The sequence below is a fragment of the Triplophysa dalaica genome, chromosome 20, assembly GCF_015846415.1.
Source record: "Triplophysa dalaica isolate WHDGS20190420 chromosome 20, ASM1584641v1, whole genome shotgun sequence".
Taxonomy (NCBI): Eukaryota; Metazoa; Chordata; class Actinopteri; order Cypriniformes; family Nemacheilidae; genus Triplophysa; species Triplophysa dalaica.
In genome coordinates, this window is record NC_079561.1 from 7,884,113 (window position 1) to 7,909,847 (window position 25,735).

Consider the following 25,735-nt stretch of genomic DNA (forward strand, 5'->3'; position numbering starts at 1 on the left):
CATTTGACGTGCAGTGCAGTTTAAAGTGTGAATGCACATGTATGTTTCGGGGCCAAAGAGATGAAGTAGGTCAGAGCTGTGAGGATTGACTGACCAAGTGGAAGCTGAACTGTCCCTAGGGATGCTCGGATGGAAGGGATTGATGCAGGCGTTGGGCAAGCAGAGAACCAATGATAGAGTTGGCGTATTGGATCCAGCGCCATCGATGTTAAACTGTGTTTGCTGTTGCTACCCGCCGGGTCTTACACATCAATCGTATTGCGTAATTCTGACAACCTGTTATGGTGTAAGTCACATTGATCTCAAAATCACATCATGGGTTCCCCTCAGCCACCTTCACAGTGGAGTCGCCTTTACAAGAACTCATGGGTGGGGTGGTTATGGTTCCCGTAGACCATTTATTTTCACAAGGGAATTGAAGCATGTGCTATGATCATTGTTTTCCAAGTTGTTAAATCTATCACTTTTAAAGTCCTTAGTGACCAACTGTCTTCTATCAATTGTTCAATTGTTTATCCTCACTGTATACACATACATGCGTATCTTTGGTTGTGTTGCTTCTGCACTGAATATATCTTTAGGGATCAATAATAATCAACCACGTTATCTATGAAGATTGGTACTGTGTATGCGTTACTCTGGTTTTGTGTGTAAATAAAGTGCATGGCCATGTGCGGCACATTATAGGATTTTTGAAAGCCAGTGATTTAATTTCCCTTTTTTTATTCGTAATCACACCATGAGAATGTTAAGAGCACACGACGAAAGAGGAAGGAACCAGAAAAACTGGGGAGGCTGAGCTTGAACTTGCTGCACCTTATTAAACTCAAGGGAGACCCAACCAAGTTACAATCCACCATAAATATTTAAACACATAATGAAAATGAATGTTAATCTTGTATGTCATCTTGCATGTTAATGTCATTAACTTTCATTTAGGAATCCAAATTTATTCTCCTTCATAAATGTGCAAACGGAGCGGCCTTCAAGCTTATTTTTACCGAAAGATGAGAACATGACACCTTCAGAAACAATTAGTCAGTCGTATTTGTGTTTCCAAAACAAACAAGAAAGTCACACTCCGAAGAAACAAACGCATTTTACGACCAACACACGGACACTTTCAACACACGTCTGTTGCTGTTACGCGAGTAAACCGGCGGTTATGTGGGCATCTTGAGCCTCATTTCCTGTGAGGCGCGAGTTCATCCGTTTCACAACGCCATAAAGAGGACGGCGCTTCTGTCTTGACCTGCTCTTTGTCTGCGTAATAATGCATCTAATAGGCTACATAACTAGAGCGTTTAGATAAATGCGACAGTTCAGTGATCAGCTCATGACGACGCTCGTTGCGGTTACAATTCTGCGCAATATCGCAGTCAGTCAGTCGCAGCGGCAGCAGGTGCATCGTGCAGCCATTGTTGTTGCACTGTTTTCTCACCCGCTTTTGTTAATGCTGCTTCCTTAATCACTTTTGAATGGCCGGTGTTGGTTTTACAGCCCATCAAATGCGAGTGCTATTGCATTTAATAGACCCATGACTGTACAATAGTCCTGTGTGGATAGAGGGGGGGCGTCTGTGAACACAAAGCAAGGTCATAAGAGAGGCATTTCATGGCCAGAGAGAGAGAGAATATTAGGAACGAGAGCTCTGGATGGGGAAAGTCTAAGAGAGGAAGACAGCATATTCATATCCATCCCTGTATTTATAGTAGTCTAAGCCTGCGGGGAGAGGGGCGAGGGGGTGTGGTTTGGGTTATGACATTCTCTCTGATTGCCTGAGAGCAGCCCAGACACACACACTCACACAGAGAGAGAGAGAGAGAGAGAGAGAGAGAGAGAGAGAGAGAGAGAGAGAGAGAGAGAGAGAGAGGGAGGTGCTTATATTCAGCATGCGCGTGTGCTGTATGCATGTGTGTGTGAAGAGAAGAAGAGCTGTTTTCTAGCATGCGTGTGTGAGCTTGTGCGCGCGTGCATAAGGAAGAGACGCACTGGTTTATTTTGAATGCATGCCTGAGAGAGAGAGAGAGAGAGAGAGAGAGAGAGAGAGTCATTTGTGTAGAATGTGTCAGAGGAAGGGAAATCAAACTGGCTGCATGAAATCTATGTGACTTAAACACAGCCTTCTCTGTGTCCGAGAGTGAGAGGAGGTGAAGAAACGACAGAGAGAACTACGGAGCATGAGGTAAGATTGAGCTTCTTTATTGAAAATGTATTTCACATATTTTCTTTTACTGTTTCTCACAGCATGACTGGTTGTATAATCATGTGTAGAGCATTACTGCCTCCCCCACCTCTTCAAACATGCAGTGGACACTCATTGCCATGTTTGTGTGTGTATGACAGAGAGCCATTTTCAGCATGCATGATCACTTCAGTGTTCATGCCTAAGAGTGCATGTTTTTGTGTCTGTGCATGCATATACCGTTATGCATCTCTCATTTCCATGCACAGGCTGCATGCTCAAGCATACGTGACAGATTTGTCTGTGTTACGTGTGAGTGGCACACGCACACAGAGAAAACCACTAACAGCACACGGACTGGCTTCTTCCTCTTTCACTGTGTCTTAGCATTGATCCTTATCACCTAGTCCGGCCCACATCAGTGGTTAGATCTCCCACCTCATCACCTCCTGAACATCTGTGGCGCTGTCATTTCACTCAGGGTTTTCTTGCTTATGTCTCTGATTCATTTTCTCATGCATCTCTTTCCCTTTATTATTATGGTCTAATGCCTTTTTTTTCCTTTTTGTTATACCCTTATCACGCTCTTTAATCAGTACCCTTTGACCTCAACTTTTAAAAAATGTATATACGTGGCTTTCAATTAAAGGAACTGGCATTTGTTAATATAAGACTAACAGGATGTGATATTGTGGACAAAAGCAAAATCTTGGTTAGCACATGGGGACATAAAAGAAAACGATCTAAAAGGATTTCCGTGTAAACAAACTGAGAGTCAAATATTTTAAGACATACTTTATATGATTAGGAGATGAAATTGCACTGGCCACGAAGATGTGGCACGAGGTATATAAGCATTCTTAAAAAATGATTTAAAAAATGGTTCAAAGGGGAAACTGGACAGACAAGGCGAGACGAAACGCTGTGGTGGAACAAACTTAAGGCTCAGAGCAGAGAGGAAAGATCTGTTCCCTGTACCCACAGAGAGCATCACAATGTCAGACTTTAGGGGAAGTGTAGGAAACACTGGGGGCATTCAAGCTGCTTAATATGGGATTAGAGTGTGTGTGTGTTCTCATCGTCTACACGCTACGAAACTGGGCAGACAGTGCAGTAAAATGTATGGTGTTTGTCAGATTAGCAGCCTCATTTCAGCATGACCTCAACTCAGTTCTCACATTTACCTCTCTGAGCTATCGCTCACATCTCAGTGGCTCCATTACAAATGCCTCTTTATCCCATCTCAGTCATGAGATAAAGATTATTTATTTATTCTCCGAATTGTGCTTATATCATTAGTGTCCCAATATTACCCCCATGTATAAGTTTGGAGACTGTAGAATCATGGCAATTGGGCAAAACAGATTCCGCCTCAAAATGACCTCCATGCCTAAGTTTGGAGGGGTAGTATCATGGTAGTTGGGCAAAACAGGTCTTGTCCCAATATTATCCCAAGCATAAGTTTGGAAAACTTGAAATAGTGTCCTGTCATGTTTAACATTAAGTGTGTGTATGCCCTTGAAATTTTAGCATGTCTATGTAAATATGAAGAAACAATTCATGAGACATACAGTGTTGCTTGTGTGAATGAATAAAACGAATTGTGCATCCATGCATAAGTTTAAAGGGGGTAGAATACTGGCAGTTGAGCAAAACAGTTCCTGCCCCAATGTTACCACCTAGAAATATTATCCTGTCATGTGTAACCTTTGTAACAGTTATAATTATATTTTACTGTTGTGTGAATGGATGTTAATGGAAGAAGCAGCTAAACTTAGATGTGTACTTTAAAACATGTTTAACAGATGCCTCAATGAACTTTTTTCTAGGTTTGCCTAGTTTATCGATATGTTGTGCATTGTGATGTCATTTACTAATTGTTGATCTGAACTGTAATATTGAACAGACACACACATCTGAAAGCCTCATGGCAATAGGGGAAAGTGTGAGGGGCTGTTTGCGTCATGGATGTGGTGTGAGAGTAGTAATGCATTATCACATTACATGGTTTGTGTGCTGTTGTGCAGTGGGAGGATAACTGTTGTGGGTTAAAATGTTATATTAGCAAGAGTGTTGCTTGGTGTATGATTTAGAGGATAGAAGATTTTCACAACCTAGTTAGCTCTTTTCTTTGTGTTTTGTATTTTTGTGTGAAAATATATTTGGTGGAAAAAGTAGGGCGGGGCATGATTTTGTTGCAATAGATTGTATAAGTAAAAATTATCTCTTTATGGAAACGGTATTTTAAAGGTGGCAAATTATTGCAGTACTTTTATGTTGAATAAAGTGCACAAGTAATTAATTCAGGAACTCGCAAAGAAACTAAGGAGGATAAATTCTCCTTTCATGTTGCCTGTAAAGTGTGACATAGGTAGTATGGCTGTGGAATTAACCGAAAATTAATCCTAATTGCCAATTTTTTTCTATCAACAATAACAAAAACAAAACAACCAATGTAAAATGTTTATTGTGCCGCATTTCATTTGGCAAGGATCCTCTCTTTTCATGTGGTATAAATCCACAGCGCATCCCTTTATAGTGGTTCAGCTGTGCCATTTCTTTACATTATTTTGCAGTTGAATGCACAATTTCAAAGCAAAGTTGTTTATTTGTCGTTGTTTTAAAAGTTAATGAGTAATCGTGTTAAATAATCAGGATCTCAATGTTGGCCAAAATAATTGTGATTATGATTTTTGGCATAATCGAGCAGTGCCTGGCATTCTAGCAGGGAAGAGTACGCAGGAGTTAACAAAGAATTTCTGTTTGTCTGTACAGAATCTGCTATGCCAAAGCTTTCCATAGTGGTTTTATGTTAGTTGGACCTTTAATGTTTAATGTTGTGGTTCTGTATGTGGTATGGTCGAATCACTGTATTTCACTGAGACTGTACAGCAGAGGTCTCAGCAGTGGATGCTTTAAATGTGTGTGTGAGAGGGTCCTGTGGTCTTCTGCTTTGAGAGAGATAAGACCAGAGCTCAGCCTCTTTCCAGCTACCACTGGGAGCGTAAAACAGGATTGATCTCATGGATCTCCAATTCCCCTCGGTTTCTTTAACTCAATACAGCAGCCAGATCAAGTTTAAACAAGCACATTCACTCGCTCAGGACACTGGACTGGCCTCTCACACAGGCATTCCATTGCTGGATCAATATGTGCCTGCTTATATGTCTGTGTAACATAAAAAATCCCTCCCCTCCCCTTAATATGTGGATTTGTGAATTCTGTATACTGCATGCCATGCTGTCAAATGGGTCGACATCACTGATTTTATAAGAAGTAGAATGCAAGGTTGCATTTTTTTTCTTCTGAAAAAAATCATATTAGAGTTAACTATTTAAAAGATAGAGTCCGAAAGTTGCATCCGAAATTTACGCATGTTAAAAAATAAATACGACCTCACGTTGTGTCAATAACAATTACACACTGCCTCCGGTATTTTCATCCGTCATAAAAGAATCGGACCGAGTTCGATTTTCGCATCCGTAGCAAGCATTTTGAGTGGCTTTTAATAACAATTCAGTACAAACGGGAGCCAAATATAAAAAAAAACAATACGAAAATTTCGGACCTTTACTCAGAGACAACTGCCAAGAGTTTTAAAAACATTGACTTCCAGCAGCACTGGCATACACTAATGCAATATAATTCAACCCCATTTTACACAAATCCGATTCACGCTTGTGAATCAATAATTGCATTATCATAATGAAGTCTCAGCTGGGTTTTGATTGGCTGACTGTGGCTCCTGACCTCTAAACACTGGAGAAAGAGAGCTGAAGTCTACTATGGCAACTCAATGAAGTGGACAGTGTGCTTTTTATACACAAAGAATAATAAAAAATTCCCATTCCCTAAAAATATTTTTATATAGGTAATACAAATGTGTATTAGTAGTACCTTTTTATCATTGTTGTGTTTTAATTAAAATAATGAATTTTCAATGCAAGCTGATTTCGGTCAAACCACAGATTGACCTAATTTCAGCAGAAACATTGTGTTACGTTACTTTGTATGGCTTGGTTTTTAATAAAATTGTGTTTATTAACATAAATGAGCTAAGGCACATACAAACCTACTTACAAGAAAATGCATCCCCAACGCATGAGCACACTGTACATACATTTCTCAAAAACAATAATTTATTCTCCCTCATGCTGTTCAAAAGAAGATCTTTTGAGAAATATCTAAGAGGTTTTGTGTCGATATAATGGAAGTCAATAGTGTTCAATGTTGTTTGATTACCAACATTCTTCAAAATATCTTCATTTGTGTTCGGCAGAAGAAAGTCATACAGGTTTGGAATGACATGAGGGGCAGTAATCGATCAAAGAATAATTTTTTTTGGACGAACTAGTCCTTTAATGTTATGTCACATTGTGCTGCCTTAGATTTTTGCAGTGTGCTAGAGCAGCACTCTTGACTTTAGAGAGTAATGATGAGTCAGATCCCTCCACCCTCTCATAAGACCAACGGCCATTACTGACGCAACTCACATCAACTCTAGGGCACTTCAGACAGCCATCTCACAACAGTCACATACTTCTGTAATAAACCATTTTTTCTCTGTAAAGTTATTAAAGCTTGTTACACAAAATAATATCCTTCCCTCTACAGCAGACCTAATCCTTTTGACACTCAGCGCTTCCCCCAAAACTTGTGACCTCTAGCGCTTAAAGCAAGAACTATAAGCAGCATCATCGGCTCAATAAGCACCTCTCACAATAAAATCCTAGAATCACCCATGATTGACATGATGTTTTCTTGTGAGAATCTTTCTGAATCACTCACAAGAGAAGACAAACAGGATGTGGGCAGGTGTGCTCTGTTCAAACCGTTTTTTTGTTTCATCTGGAAGTGCCCAAAACTCATCACGCCGAAGCGACGACTTTGTCTATTCTCTCTCTCACTGTCTCACTTATCTTGTGTTTACTTCAACGTTTAATTTAATGTGCCTGTCTTCATCGTTTGTCACATTGATAACACATATTATGTCTCTCTTCTTCAGGCGAAGACAATCACAGATACGTTCTCAGGAAACGTCAAAAGACAATTATCAAGCTCCAAAGCTCCCATATTCTCTGCTGTGAACATACTTTTAAACGCACACACACACAGGACTTTAAGAAGTGTTTCTATTGGAACTCGCTCTCCACACACACACACATGCTCACAGAGACTTCCCTGTTCTGCTTTTGCTGAGGGCACAAATCGAAAGACGCTTTTCCTCATGTGCCCGTTATGAATTCCTGGCAGAACATGTTACATCATTTCAGCAAAATAATGGAAATATAATTAATTTAGCCAAACACACACAGCAGGAACAGGAATTAGAAAAGGTCCTTTAAACAGAGGACGAAAACTGTGTGTTATACAGTATAGACATTTTGGGCCTGAGCACACTGAGGGAAGCGCTACTACGGCAAAGGCATCATGACATCACATGGAAAACTGAGAAAGGAGAAAGGGTGTCTGGCGGAGTATGAGACACAAATTAAAGGTAAAGGCAATTCAATGTAACTCAATATCTGTATACTTTTTTGTGTAAAACAAGATTTTTTTGCAGTACGGCTAAACTTCTCCACATTAAAAGTAATATTATTTCAAAGATCTTTGTCATTTATTCACCCTTGTGTCTTTTGAAAGCTCTAGTCTATGACTTTCTTCTTTGCAAAACATAACACGTTATAGAATGTGTAATCGTGGTTGTTAAGCCTCAAAACATCTTATACAGCATAGCAGTTCTTTTCCATATAGTGAACGTAAAAAGTGACCAACTAGATTATTTTAGTAATCCTAATTTTCTGTGTTTACCCTGTGCATATATTCTGTAATTTGAGGATATGCAGTATTTATAGCCAGTATTGGTTATGCTTTCACATCCAATCAGGCCCGAGACAAAGTTCACACTGCTTATGTGCTGAAATCCATCCGGACATGATCCCTTTCCCTCTTTTGCTCAGAGGTTCGCGGTCAGCTGTCAGAGCAGCTAAAAATCCTGGATGCGCAGGTGGAGGTGAAGACGCAGCAGCTGCAGGATCTCAGCGAGTACCTGCGCAGACGGGGTGAGATTGAGGCAGAGTATGCTCGCTCTTTGGAGAAACTCAGTGAGAAGTTCACCATCAAGACCAAGAGGTAACCGCCACGATAATTTTTATATCTGATATAAAAATGACCCTATGATGTAGATGTGTGGTGCTGTGGTTCTTAAAGGGATAGTTCGCCCTGAAATTGTCATTTCAAACCTGTATGACTTTCTTTCTTCTGCAGATGCAAAAGAAGATATTTTGAAGAATGCTGGTAAACAAAAAACGTTGGTCCCCATTAACTTCTATTGTATGGACACAAAACTAATGCAAGTCAATGGTGACCAACAGTTTTCTGTCACCAGCATTCTTTAAAACATCTTCTTTTGCGTCTGCAGTAGAAAGAAAGTCACACAGGTTTGAAATGACAAGAGTAAATGATGAATTAATTTTAATTTCAGGGTGAACTATCCCTTTAAGCAGGATACAGGTTAAATTCTGGCATATTCATGATGTATTTAGATGTATTTATGTATGTGTGTTATGTTTATGTAATATCTCAGCCTACGTCTTTCTTTAGGAAGGAGCAGTTGGACATGTCGGTGGCTCAGTGCTGGTCAGTTCTGCTGACCCAAACCAGGCAGGAGAGTCGAGATCACAGCTCACTGAGTGAACTCTGTAGCAACACCCTCACACAGAGACTCTCACACTGCATTGACGACACACAACGCCTGGCAAAGCGGGTAAAGATATTTATCTTGCTTTCTGTTATGAGCTCCGACTTCCACCCCCTTTCTCTTCCTCTCATATTTACTGACATAACATACTCCCACACACAACAGCACCATCTTCCTCATTTCACAATGAGTCTTTACTCTCTGTGTTTCAGAGCAAAGAGGTGGGGCTACAAATGCAGGACGAGCTCTTGAAAGTCACCACAGAGCTGCAGACGGTGGGTTTGAGACTAAATTTGTGTGTTTGTGTTCTAAAGACAGTTGTAAAGACCATGTCTCATTACAATTTAGCACATCCTGAACCATTTTTAGCTCCCCTGTCCTCTGGGTTTTTTTACAGACAAACAGTTTTTTAGTTCCTAGCTGTGCCTGGGTCAGAACTGCATAATCAGGCGCAGTGACCCTGGCTGGCAGCAGCTGTGTGTTCTCTCTTCAGTAAGCACAAAATAGCTTCCATAACACAAGTATCTGGACTCGAAGCTCAAGGCTCAGTGCTTTTGTGGGTGCTTGTTCATATTTGTGCAGACCTGTACACATTTTAAGTCTGTGTTATTACATACATTTAGATGGAGCATAAAAAGTGAATTGTCATTGAGCACACTTTAATACAGTGCAAAAAATATTTTGCTAACACTTTCCTTGAAGCATGTATGTCTAACGCATTATAAAGAGTTATTAAAGGGTAAAATTTATTGTAATTCTTCATAATGTGTGTTGGAATTCATTATATGTAGTTGTGAAGAAGTGTAACCAATTTAAAATGTGTAGTGTAACAATGAATTGCTTAGTGTTATAATGTATTAACTGTAATAATTATTATTTATATGACATTACAATGCTTTTAAACTACTTTTTTAATGCATTATACATTCATGCTTCAAGGAAAGTGTTCTTAAACAGTTTGTTGTCCAATAAAAGATCACTAAATTAAATGAGGAAATGAGGAGATGTCTCATAAAATGCATTTCAGTACAACATTCATTGGCAATTCTTTGCACACAATTTTTAACATAGTTTTTTGAAAAAGGTTGCACTGATATGATACTTGAGTATTTTTGCGAACAAGATTTAAAAAATATATATATTTCTGGAATTTCAATTTAAGCGTAGATTTCTGAAAAACGATAATGTTACACTGTTGGGATACTGCTGTTTTTTTGCGTGAAACAAGACAATTTGTTTGCAGTTCATGTTGTAAATAAGGGCTTTCACAATCTTAGATTTTCACTACATGGTTATCGTGGCAAAAAAAATCACAGTAATAATATTATCACACTATGAATGTTTTTTTTAGTGGTGGGCATAGATTAATTTTTTAATCTAGATTAATCTAGATTAATTCCAAAATTAATCTAGATTAATCTAGATTAAAATGGCTCATTTGAATTCTGCCGAAGGCATTCAGAATATGTGTGCTACCCAAATAATGACTAAAAGTAAGTCTTTGAGAACGGGTTTCTCAAGCCAGGTGGCGCATTAGACCAGGGGCTCATCTCCGGTTTCCAAAATGCATCACAAACTGCTTGAGAAAGCTGTTCTACTATGATAATTGGTGATGAAAATTAAATTATGTTCAATAAGATGAACTTGCGTTGACTTCCGCATTAGCTAAGGGATGATTTCCGTTTAGGTGGTACTTGAGACTGGAAGAGCTCCTACAGTACATTTACATTTAGTCATTTAGCAGACGCTTTTATCCAAAGCGATTTACAAAGAGTGAGGGAGCAACAAGCGATATGTCATACAGGAGCCATAATACATTAGATCTCAATACAAAGTTACTGGTTTCAACTAAAGTTAGACCACTACCTGTTGAGAGAAAGTGTTTTTTTTTAAACCAATTCCGCATTGCACAAGGTGCAAACAACGTTAGTCTTGTCGATGTTCCTATTGGGAAGCTTCTTAAAAATTAATATTCCCTGAAGCAAACCCGGCGGCTTCATAGCTGCACTCATGTTAGCACGTCACGTTTGATGCGGTAATTTCACAGTAACGTTATGTTGTGTTCAGACCAAACGCGAATGGCGCCTCAAGCGCGAGTGATTTATATGTTAATGAAAAGAGCCAATAGACCTACTTGCTGCGCGAATCGCGCGAATGAAGCCCTGATTATGAGATGATGAGGCGGCGAGAATGAAGCCCTGGTTATAAGATGATGAGGCTGCTTCCGCGAATGACGCGAATCACGCGAGTTGAAAAATCTCGTTCTCGCCCCGTGCAGTGCAGTTAAGCTGGTATACATCCGCGCTAAAATATCAAGGTGAAAGTCATCATAGCTTGCGTAGTATAGACCCAGCTCCCAACCCAACTTTGAGAATAGATTAACGGCGACATTTTTTTTAACGCGCGATAATAGTCTCACTGCGTTAACGGCGTTAACGCCGTTAACGGCCCACCACTAGTTTTTTTTAAAAGGAAGGTTTTTTGCTATCAGTCTAATTCATCTTTCAAAAAATATTTTGATTAATATTTTGTGTTTTCACTGTTTTGGACAATGAATCGCACATAAATTAAGTAAGCGAGAGAGAGAGTTTGGAACCATTGTGTCTCTAAAGAAGGCAAAACTTTGAAATAATTATTTACGATATGTGTAGAACTTACACGGTATTGATAACCCGTTCTTTTTAATATCATGATTATTGTCAATAACGATATATATGGTGACACCCCTAACTCTATCAGCTCATGTGACTTTGGTTGCTGATCATTCACAGGCTTTAAAAACGTATCATCAGTACCACACCGACTGTCTGGCTGCTGAAGGGAAGCTCAAAGAGGCCACACGACTGGAGGAGAAACAAACGGGCAAGTCAGCTGATCTTGGGCTCAGCCAATCAGGAGGGCAGAGACGCAGTTCGGTGAAAAAAATTGAGCGACTGATGGAGAAGGTAGTGATGGTGGTTTGAGAGAATGGAACGTGTTAACATCCGGTGCTTTGCTCTGTGAAGATGGTACAGGAAGAGCAAGATCTCACTTTATCTCTAAACCCACCGTATATGTGTGTGTGTTTCAGAGACAAGGGAAAGCACAGGAAACTCAGCTGAAGTGCACTAAAGCTCGTAATGACTACTTGCTCAACTTGTCAGCAGCTAATGTCACCATGAATAAGTACTATCTGGAAGATATTTGCACTCTGATTGATGTGAGTCTAATTCAGTTCTGTCCCAGCACCGTTTGTCTAGACACTCATCAGGATGTGGTAGTTTTTAAGTTCCTTTTTTTGTTTTGAAATGACCCATAACCAAAAAGTAGCATGGACCCTTTGTCTTTTTTTGCTTTATAATGAGTTTAATTAAGGAAAGTCTAGGCTAAATTGTAGCAGACATGTTTATTTGGTATCAAACCTTGAGACACAGTACTAAGTTACAGACTTTGAAACGGCAGTAAATGTCTTATAGCACCTCCTGCTCTCACCTACATCTTCTAAATCATTGATCTCAGCTCCCAGGTGTGGGCCTGTTTGTAATTCATACTGCCTCCAGGCACATTGTAAAACATGTCAAGTCAGAAACGTTACAGCAAAACATTCATATCTGCTCCAGCGATGACTTTATCTCAGCTGTTCTGTTTCTGTCTGTTTTTTGTATGTCTCTGTCATCTGGTTGATTTTGAATGCAGTGCACAGATCTGGGGTTCCACCTGTCTGTGTCTCGGGTTGTACGTGGATACCTCTCCAACAAAAACCGACTGCTCCAGAACACGAAGAACGGCCTTCAGCAGCTGGACACTGCTGTGACTGCACTGAACCAGGGCCAGGACAGAGATGCTCTTCTGCAGGCTCACAACACAGCGTTCTGCCTGCCCTTCCGTTTCCAGTACCAGCCCCATGAGGGAGACCAGGTAACAAATCAAACTAGCATTATAGCTGTCCAATAATTTAATTTTATTTATATAACACTTTTATACTAACACAGTTTTGCATTATTGCAAAGGAGCTTTAAACACATTTAGGCAGTAGTTACTGTAGACGTAATTATGAATAATAAATAAAGGAGACATGTCTATTGTTTTATAGCAGTTTTTCTCAATACAATCTACATTGATGACAATTAAAGTTTCATAATTTTATAGTCTGACATTTCAATAGTAGTAAGTGCTGACTATGTAAATGTGTTGATCAAAAATGGTGGAGGGCCAGCAAGGTAAAATAAGAAGGATTCAGATTGGCATGTGATTTTAAGTATACTTTATTTAGTTTGTGTAATAATATCAGTGTACTTGTAGTATACTTGTATTTAGGTATTTCTTGGAGCTGGCTCACTTTTAGTTTATGAATGTATAAGTGTAAAAACTACCGCAACTGTAGTACAAGTGAACTAATATACTTACTGATAGTTTACTTGTTTAATACTTGTAACAAAAGTTACTTTTAATTACACTTTTAAGTATACTGTCAGTGAACTACTTGTTTTTTATATTTATTAGGTATTTAAAAGGCCACTCAGAGTAACTCAACTACAAGCCAAGTATACTTCATACTCCATTATACTTTTAGAGTATGTTGAATACAAGGCATAGGCCAAATATACTTTGGACTTTTCTGTCCGAATAAGTATACTTGGGTATAAAAGTACATACAAATTAGACTGGATGTTTTTTTTTTTTGCTATATGAGGTATACCAATAGTACACATATTAATCTTTTTTGTTGTAAAGGTACATGCATGTGTTTGTTTTGTGTGTGGTACAGGTATGTGAAGTGAGCGCAGAAGGTCAGGTGAGGTATGAGCTTGAGACCAGATTCCAGCAGCTTCAGTCCAGACTCTCCTCTGTTACCCTGGAAACAGAAGAGGTAAAATCCTGTGTCATGCTCCTTATTGACCACATCACAGTTGCTCTACGTATCTCTGTGATACAGTTATATAGACATTTGTCAGACCTCCGAAAGACACAATCTCACTTGTGAACTTCCTTTAGATCAGTAAGACACTTAAGGCAACATACTCTAACCTGCTGGAAAGCATCTGCGATGATGACTGCAACCCCACCCCTGACACCTCAACCACCCAATCAGCAGAGAGCACAGGTGACGGCACAGGAGTTAAACCCACCCTGGCAAAACGCAGAGCCAATCTACAGGACACCGAGAGTTTCTACTTTACAGTGAGCTCTAAGCCTACACATATACACTCACAGCAAAGTTCTTCTGCGGTAACAGAAAGTAACAATCTTAATAATCATTTATTTGATTTTGTTTTAGAAAGTAAAGGAGCATATAAGTGGCAGTTCTCTGATCTCAAAACTCCAGGCCAAGCATGACCTACTTAAAGAAGGCATACAGAAAGGTAACTAACCACAATTGGTTATTTCTTGGAACTAAAAGAAGAAAAAATGTGGGTGCTTTTCAAGTTAATAAGAGCGACTGAAGCAAAACAGTGCATGTGCAAAAGCTGGATGAATAAGCATTCATAAGCATTTTTTGTTTCATTTATTCAGACAGCATCAATATTAAAGCAATATTTACGCCTAAAACTACAAATTCTGTCATCATTTATTTATACTCACATGATTCAAAATATTTATATGACTCTTTCTTTTGTGGAGCACAAAATATATTTAAAAAAATGTAACAGTAGTTTTGTGTCCATACAACGAAAGTCAATGGGGTCCAATGCTGTTCGGTTTCCAGCCATTCTTCAAAATATCTTCTTTTCGGTTCTGCAGTAGAAAGAAAGTCATACAAGTTTGGAATGACATGACGGTGGTTAAATGATGAAATATTTTTTTTAGGTGATTTCCTACCTTTTAAAAGATAAATATTAAAATGAAGTTAAAGGGATACTTAACCAAAAAATTGAATTTCTCTCATCATTTACTCACCTTCAAGTGGTTCCAAATCTATATACATTTCTTTGTTCTGAAGAACACAGAGAAGAATGCTTATTACCAAACAGATTTTGCCCCCCATTGACTCCCATGTAGAAAAATTACTTATCAATTTTTTGTTGTTTTCATTTTGAAGAATGTAGGACAGCAAACAGTTCTATTTTTTCCTACTATGGTAGCCAATGGGGGGCTAAATCTGTCCGGTTAAAGTATCTGTCATATGAAGTATCCCTTTAAAAATTTTGTTTTTCTGTATATGACTTTATTGCCAACTCCATGTAATTATCTGTCTGTGATCATTTTCCTTGCATGTCTCTCCTGCAGCCGAGGCCTTCGACAGCGATTCCTCCAGGTGCGTCTCAAATCCCATCTGTGTCTCTGTCACTATAGTCTGTTCACACTTTAATGTGCTGACAACGCTGGCTACGACCCAGCAAACATGTGCTGACGGTCTTTGCATGTTCAGCAAAAATGAAGACAGATCCAATATGACACAGCATAACAAGATGTTCAGTTTGCTAATGAGGCTTAAATATCTGTACATTTTTCCATTGTGCAAAATTGACCCAAAAATGTGTGCACGCTAAAGAGTATGTTTATGTTGTGAGTGTTGTTGTTATCTGTTGTGCGTGAGTAATGATGTGTTAGCATGTTTGCATGAGTACACTGATGCCATAGTGTCACAGTGGAGTGCTGGTGTATATATTTCCCAGAATGCAGCCTGGTAGGGCAGTGCGTGTGCGGAAAGCCAGGCCCTTCTCCCAGTACAACCACAAACTCTTCTCTGGAGACATGCTCTCCTTCATCCAGGTATAGCCCTGTGGCCGACAGCCCTCTGCTCTGAGACAGATTTCCGTAATGTTCCTGCTGTGTCCCTCTAACATTTCTGCGTGGCTTTCATAACACTGGTGCTACATTCTCATTGTGTTTCTTTAACTAGTCACATGTCTTGCTTTCTTGCATTTGTACGGTTCTGGTTTGGCTTTGAGCATGAGCACACCCCTGTGTCTGATGATCATTGCGCTTTTAATGCGATAATGCATTCGCAATGAATATTTGTGATCCTTTTGGTTTGACCACTCGGTGTATTCAAAGCGATGTCGGATAATGAGAACATATGCGAAGATAATGCGGTCACTTCGTGACATTTCTGTTCATTAAGTGACTGACTTTGCATAATTGTGTTATTGCGTACGGATTCATATTTCATTTGACATGCTACATTATTTCCATAAATGACACGGCTGCTTATAAAATCAGGTGACAGACGCTCGCGTCTGCAGGCTTATAAAAACCTGTGCCGGCCAAGAAAAATGTGTCACCTTTGGGTTTGTGGGTTTACTTAGCTATACTTTGACGACAGTTTAATAGTCAAGAAGATAACGCTTTACTTAAAGCATATATTTATAATGCATTATAAGAGTAGTTTTAATGTAATAATTATGCCTTGTAATGCACATTATAAAGCATTGTCATGTCTTATGAATAATTGTAACCAGTTAATACATTATAACACTAATTAATTCATTGTTACATTTAGCATTTGAATATGGTTATAATTCTTTACAACAACATTTAATGTATTACAAGACAGATTATTAACAATTATAATGCATCATATTCTTCAATAACCCTTTATAATGCATTATACATGAAAGCTTTAAGTAACGTGTTACCTTGAAGATGTTCGCATTTGGAACCTAAACCTTTCCTCATTTAGAAAGCTAAAGTGTGTGCAGGCGTGCGTATGTCTGTGCATGCGTGTGCTATTAAAAGTGGAAATCTTTTCTTACTGACAAACCCTGTCTGTGTTGTGTTCCAAAAATATTTCAATAATTATGCAAGTGCCTTGAAACACTCATGCTCAATGTCTCTCCTATGTTTCTAGTGAAATGTTGCATCCTGCTCATCCAGCTTTTACACGCAAATAATAGCATCATACAATGCTTTGGTAGTTTCATTCACTTTGTTAGTATTGTGCAAATTCAGATCAAATCAAAAGTGGCTGCAGGATGTGGCCCTCTGATAGCATTGGGGAACTCCAAACTAGAAAACTATCAGTTTAACATAGAGCTCTTGACATCTACTGTGCATTAACCACAAAGTCTGGCTTCATCTACAAACTGTCACTCTGTATGTGCATGAGATGTTGAAAAGACTGGCTTGGACCAGCATAAAAGTTGGTTTAGACTGGTTTATATAATGGCAGACCCGCAAAGCCAATGTGTTAACTATCTAATATTAACTGGGAAGCTGGTTAACCAGCAAAGTTGTTCTGCTGATGCTGGTTGACCTTCATGGTGAATTTACTTAATAAAATTGATGGGACACAAGCATAGTAGAATCCAGCACAGATGGGACAATTCCAGCATTATGGATGTGACATTTTTAGTCATAACTTGAAATATAAATTCTCAGAGACTGTATCTATTCCCATTATAGTGTACCATCTGTTTATACTTCACTATACCCCTGATGATGGTCAGGGAAAAGCAGTCTATGCAGGGGTTTTCTTTTTTAAAAGAAGGAAAAATCTGTGTTATGGATGTGACAAAAAGGACAATTGCTTTTGATGGAACAACATGCATTGTAAGATTTCTGTGAATTAAAATGTGTGAACCAGATGTAATAATACCCCCCCAAAATGGTGTAGAGATGGCTCTTTATATATATTTTTTTCATATGCTCATTTATGAGAAATATGGACTATTATGGATGTGACAGTTCTGTTATAGATGTGACAATTCACTTACCCGACTATAGAAAACATTACTTTAAAAACACATCAAATGCATTTAGAACTTTAAGAGAGCTTTCTCACGCGTATTTCAACAACCAAATATATTGACATCTGAGCCATCAGTGAAGTAAAAACAGTTGGTGAAACTTAATTTGTTAAGTTTTTAAGATCTTAAGGTTGACATTTGCATGGAATTACCCTGTTTGGAATTGTTTGGTATATGCTGGTTAGTTCTGCTCTGGTTCTAGCTTCACCAGGATGACTAGATTGAATGACAATCTTTATTATCTATGGTTTAAAATCCCGTTTGGGCACAAACACGCAACATATGCCAGTGGTCTATCCAGGTTGTTTCAGCAGGGTGCACAATATTTTCTCAGAGATTACCTCTGTGTTCTCCACTATTCCTGGGAGCTCAGGCCTACAGAGCACTGCTCCGCCATCTGGCTCTCTCCTCTCACCCTTTTGTTGTGTTGTGAATTGTATAGTGTCTTAACAGTCTTCTACACCCTGCATTAGTATTGGCTGGTGTATCTCTTCATCTAAAGTGGACAGTAAATCTATGAGAAATGCACTCTCGCTACGCCGCTAATAATTGGATAATGCAGCCAGGGCCACAGAACTGCTTTGCCAACAACAGATTTCTGACTTAAATGTTTGATCAATGGGCGCAGCTCCTTACGATTGTAAAACAGTCATTTTTCTGACAAAGTGCATGCAAATACGATTTAGAAAAAGGGAACAAAGCCCCTAGCTTTGCTAACATGCAGTTTCTGACACTTAAGTGCATTATCCGTGTCTATATAAATCTAAATGAAAACAGGAATGCTGTCCTGGCGTGTTGCTTGTCATCTAAACTCCTTCTTCTCTACTTTTGTCTCTCTCCTTTGCCCCCAATCTTTTTAATCTCTCCTGCTTTTGCATTTGCTCTCCTGTCATTTCTACTTGTTTTCAATGTGTTATATTCCTCCTGGTCATGCCACACAATCTACACCACCTTTTTACTTTCCTCCTGTTCTTCTCTGTGTCTGCTTTGGCGGCTGTGACTGTAGAAGAAGGAGGCGGATGTCGAGGACTCAGGTACAGCTGTTTGCCCGTCACGCGTGCATCTGTTTGTTCTCTGCAGCTGCTTTCTATGCATTTATATTGTACTTGATATGAAAACCCACAAAAGATATAAGGACACTTAAGCCAACATGGATATTGATATTGTAAAATGTCAAAGTGTCATTCATTTTGAAACCAATATGGGACACACACACTTTTTTCAGGAACATGTTTCATAAAGAAAATGTATTAGGTCTTAAACTTTAAAATATAAGATTGCTTTAAATTAGGAAGTATACAGACACATTCTTGTATTACATCTATACCTGTGGTTCCTCTTCTTGGGTGCAGGATTTGACTTCATACTAAAACTGACTTTGGGAAGCAGCTGATTTCAAGTAATTGCAAAAAAAGCAAAGAAATTTGACTTAAGTGTCCAAAAATATCAAAATATTTTAAAATAAATTTCCTATAATGAATTTACACAGTCGCACTCCAATGCAAATGCATAATTTTGCCAATTCCCCTTCATTTCTGTCTCTCAGAGCTCTGGGCAACAGATCCCCCTGGTGGTGGAGAGTTGCATTCGCTTCATCAACCTGCACGGTAAACCTGTCCATCAAAATAAACTCATTAAGTATTATAGACAATAATAAAGTAAGTCCTGTAAATGTTAATGTGATGTGTTTTGGTCAGGTCTGCATCATGAAGGCATTTTTAGAGTGCCTGGATCACAGACTGAGGTTAATAATATCAGAGATGACTTTGAACGAGGTGAGATAGTGTTTAAATTGATGAACACACTCCAAAACATTTACACCGTGTCTAAACTGGACACTGCTGCATCCGGTGTGGACAAATAAAAAATGTATATGGGTCTAATGTCTTTTGTTGTGTCGCGTCTGGTGTAGACACGGTGTTATAGTTCGTGTTGTATGTTTATTTGATATAACATGATTACTTATTTCATGGTAACAAATAATTTCTAGAAATAATTATTTCTCAAAGTCTCTTCTGTGTTGTTCTGGTTTGTCAGGAGAAGATCCCCTCACTGATAATGAGAGTGACATTGATTCAGTGGCAGGAGTTCTGAAGCTTTATTTCAGAGGTCTGGAAAAGCCTTTGTTTCCTGATGAGAGCTTTAGCCAGCTCATGGAGTGTGTCCGTAAGTTTGCTTGTGTGAACAGAGGTCCTAAAAACTCTTTGGGTTCTCAGATACCCTTTACTTAAAATGTATGAAAAAATAGGTCAGTGCAAAATTTGTTCAAAACAACTTGTCTTGTGTTCCATTAAATGCTTGTCATATGTGATCCTTTCTGTGAAATCCAGGCTGAAGTCTCATAATCAAATTACTCAATTTGATTTGAGATTTTGAGCATTAAAGTAGCTATAACCCAAAAATCGGTTTTGTATGTTTATCATATATTAATAATAGGATCGATTATACGATAGATTTCAAGATACACTACTCAAATTTTCATTTATTAAACAAAATTATAAATTGAATATTTTAAATACTGATATAAATGATTTTATTGACATTATGTTTATTTTGCACACACAAAAAAAAAACACTGGAGGTAAGCTTCCTGAACATTTATTTTGGACTTTGATATGACCTAACTGATTTTATTTTTTGGCATTGCTTGGTCAATAATAATAATTTCAAAAATATTGCTGCTGTCCTTCTGAAACCCTGTAAACCTTGTTTTGACCATAAATCAATATTCTTAGTCACCCTTTATATCTGTCACTGGGTTATATCTAACCAATAAAAAGTATTAAAAGGGCTTGACAAGTTTGACAACACAGTATTTAATCATTTTAAAAGTACAGTGTTTTTTCCATTTCCCCCAAAACTGTGAATTTGCACATTCATGGTCTCTTCAGGACGGCACATAACATATTCACAGAATTGTAGATTAAATTAATGAAAGAAACAAAAAACGACTAGCTGGGTTTTGACAAGCAACGTCACATAAGAAGTGTCTTTAATTGATTCACACTTCTTCTTGACTAAGTTCCAGTGTCTCTTTTCATTTGTGGCGTTTTGTTACAGAGATTGAGAATACGACAGAGAGGATAGCTCAGATAAAGACCGTGGTCTCGTCCTTCCCCAGACCGGTCGTCATAGTGATGCGTTATCTATTCGCATTCCTTCATCAGTAAGTCCTGCTCTCTTTACCTTGAAGACCCTTGTGATCATTCCAAACCTGATTAGGGTGATAACTTGGTGATAACTTGTGTTTGGTTTGTGCATTTAGTGTCTCGCAGTACAGTGATGAAAACATGATGCAGCCCTATAACCTGGCCGTGTGCTTCGGACCCAGTCTGCTCAGAGGGGGTGATGAAGTGACCCTGGCACCTCAGATTAATGACCTAGTCAAGAACATGATTCTCCATTGTGAAAACATCTTCCCCGGGGTATCCGAACTCCCAGGCCCGGTATATGAGAAATGCATGACTCTGGAGCAGGAATATTGGTGAGTCTAAAAGCTTATGTCTTATGTTAAATTTAGTCTTTTTGTAGCTTATATTTTAAAAAAAATCTGTAACATTTATTTTTAGTGAACCAATCACAGAGGAGAGCGAAGGAGATGCTGATCATCTTCCCAGCGAAGATGGTAAAAAAATGAAACATACATACTTTTATTCTAATGCTTTTCTAGGTTCTGAATAATTGTTTATTATGTCAATGTGTCCATGTGTGTTATGTGTTGGGTTCTTGCGTCCTCACGTTGCATTGTGGGCATTTCACATTGGGTGTGCTATATTTTGCCATATGTGCTATTTGTGTGTTGCCATGCTGTGTGCTGTGTTTGCGCTTTATGTGGCGTATGTTCAGAGTGGGAGGCAGTGGCTTTGTTTGATTATGTTGCACGCTCCGCAGCCGAGCTGTCATTCAAGCAGGGTGACCACCTCCTACTACACACCAAAGCCTCTCCTGATTGGTGGAGAGGGGAAATAGGAGGAGTGAGAGGCCTGATTCCTCATAAGTACATCAATGTGCTGGAGGGGTAAGACCATATTCTCCATAAATATCAAATATTTAATTTCTGTCATTTGTGGATCTTCATGACAATAGATTGAATAAAACAATGCATATTAATAACTTAAAAAGCAATTTCAGAGGCGCTAAAAATGACCATCAGTGACGTTTTCTTAACTTTACTCACTAGTGTTAGTAACTCATCCAGTCCTCTGATCCTCAGGGCAGAGCGTAAGGAACGAGGGAAGAAAGAAGATAGTCGAGGGGGCAGCACTGGAAATCTAACAGAAGATCAACAGCTTGCTGAACACAGCTCCCGGTACATTCATTCACTCCTCTGATAATATTGCACTATGAATACTCTGCACAGGACAACTGAGATTTTACCTGTACTGTGTGTTTGCTGTCATTGCCCAGCATGAGGGTGAACAGTGACAGCGCGTCTCTGCCAGGCCGGCAGAGGACAGGCAGTGGAGGCAACAGTGTAGGCGTGGGTGGCTGCGGCAGCGGAAGCCCCATACGAAAGCTCACCCTTCATGTGCCCGAGGGACGAATTGTTCTTCCTCCACAGTCAGTTGCAGTTGCACGTCAAATCTCAGGGTGAGACCACTTAATCTTATCACATATAAAAACTGATGTTTAAAAAATTATTGTGTGACCTCTGTAAAAACGGTTTGTTTTTAAGGTACACTGGAAGTTTACCTTATTTTCAGAAGGTAAAAAGTCAGAATAGAGATGGCGATAATTGTGACACTGGGGAGAAAAAAAACTTTGCATGCAGCTGCCAGTAGCATAAGCCATGCAAGATAAAGAGATTGTATCTTATTGCAGCTGCCTCTTGCTTTTGACCAATCAGAAATTATTTTATTCACAAGCACCTAAATGGCATTTAGTGAAACTTTGAACACTAAAAAATGTACCAGAATCTCTGTGCAACATTTACAATAAGACTGAATTCTGTTTGTAGTAAGCCTATTTTATCTACATTTCTAAAATACATTTTGTTACATTTACTGTATACCGGTCAGAAGTTTAGGATAATCCTTAAGATCTTTTAGTCTAAAGCTGTATGTTTGTGTAATTGTGCTAATATAATGGTTACTTTCATTAGAAAACTTTTTTTAAAGAATGAATTACTTGGACCAAATAAGAAATAAAAGGCATACATTAACAATAAGATCTCAACATAGATTAAAATTCCTTCCATATTGTTTAAAATGCTTCCCAGGTGGTTAAGACCTTAAGAAGCTGGATGAGAAAATGCCAAGTGTATGATTTTTGCTAATTCTAGTCAAAGGCTAACTACTTTGAAGATGCTAAAATATCACAGAGTTAATTATCACAATATATATCCATGGTTTTGACGACTACACTATTATTCTAAATCTGGAAAAATCTAAATAGAGTAAGTGATCCTAAACTTTCAAGTGCTGAACAGGGACACACAACCGATCTTCAGAACTTCAGATTTTAAGAGTACATCTGAGTGCCCCCTGCTGGCCTTATTAGCACCCTGCGGAAGTCTCTCATCATAACCATGTTCGACCCTGCTTAGCATTCATGTTACATTATCTAAAATGAAGCATTTCAAAGGTTATATTCATTACTAATATCTCTTTTTCTTTTAGTCATCAGGAGCGCAGGCACACTTTAGACACTCTGAGGCCAACAGGAGGAGCCACAGATAGACAGACAGTACATATCGACAAGGTATGATTCTGTCTAATGAACTTTCACTTAATTCCGGGCATTATTTCCTACACCAATACGAGCGTTCAAATGACTTGCTTGTTTCAAACATACTGATCAACCCTTGCTGTCATATTCCTTTTTTCCTCATTCATTTCTTTTCACTTTTCCCTTCGTTCTTCATCTCTCTCACTCTCTCAGGAGGTCAGTCGCCAGATGAACTCGGTCTTCAAGGAGCTGTTGTCCCGTCATCCTCCTCAAGAAGTCTTGAATGCTCCTCCCTCCTCTCCCCCCGCATCCACTCCTGCAGTATCTTCCATTGGTTCTCGGCATTCAATGAAAAAAGGATTCAGAGGTCTCTTCAAAGCCCAAGACCAACAGGACTGACAGAGAACGATAAACGAGTGATTTTGAGTATTGAGTGAGTCTGAGTGGTGGGGCAACAGTGAATTCATCACAAATATGAATATATTTTTCCAGACGTACAGTATGGTAGTCTTTATGCCTTATTAACTCAAGTGTATTAGAAAATATTTCTGGTTAAGTCTAAGCAATCACTTAACCAGTGACTGATTATGATTTTATTTTTGTGTGAGTCATTGCTCCTGTTAATGGTTGTATTTGTGTTTAAGCTTTGACGGCAGTTAATCATAATCGTCTGTCGCTGTGTTGTTCAATCTGTCTGGGGTTTTATATTGTAGTGTTAGGCTGTGTCGTTATGGAGAAATGTTCATATCTGCTGGTAATGTTTTCATGGAGTACCAGACATTGGTTTCAAAAGTCTAACAAGCCACATAGATACTAAAAGCCAAGTAAGTGTGTTGTGGGATTGACATCAATAACAGACAGAGCCCATATTGTTTATTTTAGATAAACACAGTCTGAGGGTTTGGAAATGTTTAAAAAGAAATTATGGCCAGCGTGAAAGTTAGTAAGATATTTTGGAGAGAATGTCATTTTGTTTTCATTTTTGAGCTTTGTTGATTTTCTTGATTTGCTTTTTTTATAGACTCCAAGTACAAAATTGTGATATTAAAATGTTTTTGCATTCAAGAAGAAACGTTGTTTAGGTTAAATAACAATTGCAGATTTTTTTTCAAGATTTCTTGGTCATTTGCTATTTAAAATGCATTTGAGCCTTTTGTTCATTTCGTTGTACAATGCATTACTATAATTTTTAACATAATTATATTGAAAACTGGCCAACACACGCACTTGCGTAAAAACAGGTGAAGCGGCCAAAATAAGCACAGCTGAGCAGCCACCCTTTACCCTCTGACTCCATTTTCTCTCGGTCACGTATGAAAACTAAAAAGATAACTGTGAAGACGAGTTCCTTCAAACACTCAGAGCAGCTCAGGAAATGTCAAACATCAAACACGTCAGAAAAAGAGAGAAAGGAGACCTGACTTCCGAGATGATCAAACTGTGAAAGAGCAAGTGCAGTCACAGGAAGCACAATGGCACTCACTTCCTGTCCTCTGCACTGGTGCACATTACTGCCCCGGGTCACTGTCTCCCTCACAGTTGCATTCCCCTTAGCAGTGTGTTTCTCTGTTAAATGATGTCTTCATTGCTGTATGAGATACAATATTATCAGAATAAATTATATAGATTGGGAAATACTGTGAGTTTGTCATTAGTGTGATCTATCGTTTTGTGATCTGTTTGCATTCTGGAGACAAATTATTTTCATAGATGTATTAAATTCCTTTATTTAAAGTATGCCATAAACTTCAACAAGTCAATATATAAGATGCTATGTGAGAAAGCTGGCTGTATGCAGAGAAGGTTAGGCAGTCCAGTAACATGATCAGTGGTGCGGTGCCCCTCTCCATTCCTCTACCCAAAATAACTCTACACTGACCTAACTAATTCTTCTTCGAATATAGACGCATTTACAAGCCAGATTGAGGTACAGAAGACGGGCCAGAAAGAGTGAGGTCACACCTCCATACTAAGACAGTTCCTGTTATGCTTTCCCAGTGATAGTACACTAGGCCACACTGGGTAACATCCAATTCATAAGTTAGATGCGGAGCGAGGCACGATTCATGCAGGAAAGGACGAAGTTTTTAGCCTGCCTAGCTGATAGATCTTAACCTTTGCTTAAGTTACATAATACTTTGCTTACTGGCACAGGAATATTGTTTATTTTTGGACCAGGACTATTGAAGGGGGTAAGTTAGAATATTCATTGTTGCTAAAGAATATACATTACATTCATGAGTATACTTAAGGATACTGTATACTTCATATTGTTGATGAAATGTGTTCATTCTAATTAATCATCATTTGTATATTTAGTTGTTTGTAAATATAAGATTTCTTTGATTTGTAAAATGTAATGAAAATCTACATAGTACTGATGGGTTCATCTTTTGTTACTTGAATCTAGTCAAGCAAGCATGCAGTTCTCCTGTAGCAAGTGTAAATACAGTCGCAAGAATACAGTTGTCAGTGTGTGTCTTGTCTGTCTCTGACACAAAGCCTGTAATTGCC

At 38.6% G+C, this 25,735-nt stretch overlaps 1 protein-coding gene across 3 annotated transcripts; it reads left to right on the forward strand.

The window, feature by feature from the left end:
* Positions 1–1,890: 1,890 nt before the first annotated feature.
* On the forward strand, positions 1,891–24,856 carry arhgap4b (Rho GTPase activating protein 4b). Of its 3 annotated transcripts, none has more exons than XM_056734033.1 (24): positions 1,891–2,185; positions 7,191–7,682; positions 8,146–8,317; positions 8,789–8,951; positions 9,098–9,160; positions 11,657–11,830; positions 11,956–12,084; positions 12,561–12,782; positions 13,633–13,734; positions 13,860–14,045; positions 14,143–14,227; positions 15,093–15,120; positions 15,482–15,578; positions 19,101–19,161; positions 19,252–19,329; positions 19,592–19,720; positions 20,615–20,720; positions 20,820–21,038; positions 21,124–21,179; positions 21,401–21,572; positions 21,768–21,863; positions 21,962–22,144; positions 23,173–23,254; positions 23,435–24,856. In XM_056734033.1, exons 2-24 carry the CDS (start codon positions 7,616–7,618, stop codon positions 23,618–23,620), a joined length of 2,856 nt encoding a protein of 951 aa, XP_056590011.1. In that variant the 5' UTR covers positions 1,891–2,185; positions 7,191–7,615; the 3' UTR covers positions 23,621–24,856. The 3 variants fall into 3 exon arrangements, with proteins under 3 accessions (XP_056590011.1, XP_056590012.1, XP_056590013.1); XM_056734034.1 differs by having other exon boundaries at positions 21,446–21,572; XM_056734035.1 differs by lacking the exon at positions 15,482–15,578 and adding an exon at positions 18,561–18,588.
* The last annotated feature ends 879 nt before the right edge of the window (positions 24,857–25,735 follow it).

What these genes read in the sequence shown, in the direction of transcription:
- arhgap4b (XM_056734033.1), top strand. Translation starts at nt 7,616, where the DNA reads ATGACATCACATGGAAAACTGAGAAAGGAGAAAGGGTGTCTGGCGGAG. An exon ending in TACATCAATGTGCTGGAGGG is followed by an intron (nt 21,573 to 21,767) that starts GTAAGACCATAT and finishes TCTGATCCTCAG; the next exon opens with GGCAGAGCGTAAGGAACGAG. An exon ending in CTTGCTGAACACAGCTCCCG is followed by an intron (nt 21,864 to 21,961) that starts GTACATTCATTC and finishes GTCATTGCCCAG; the next exon opens with CATGAGGGTGAACAGTGACA.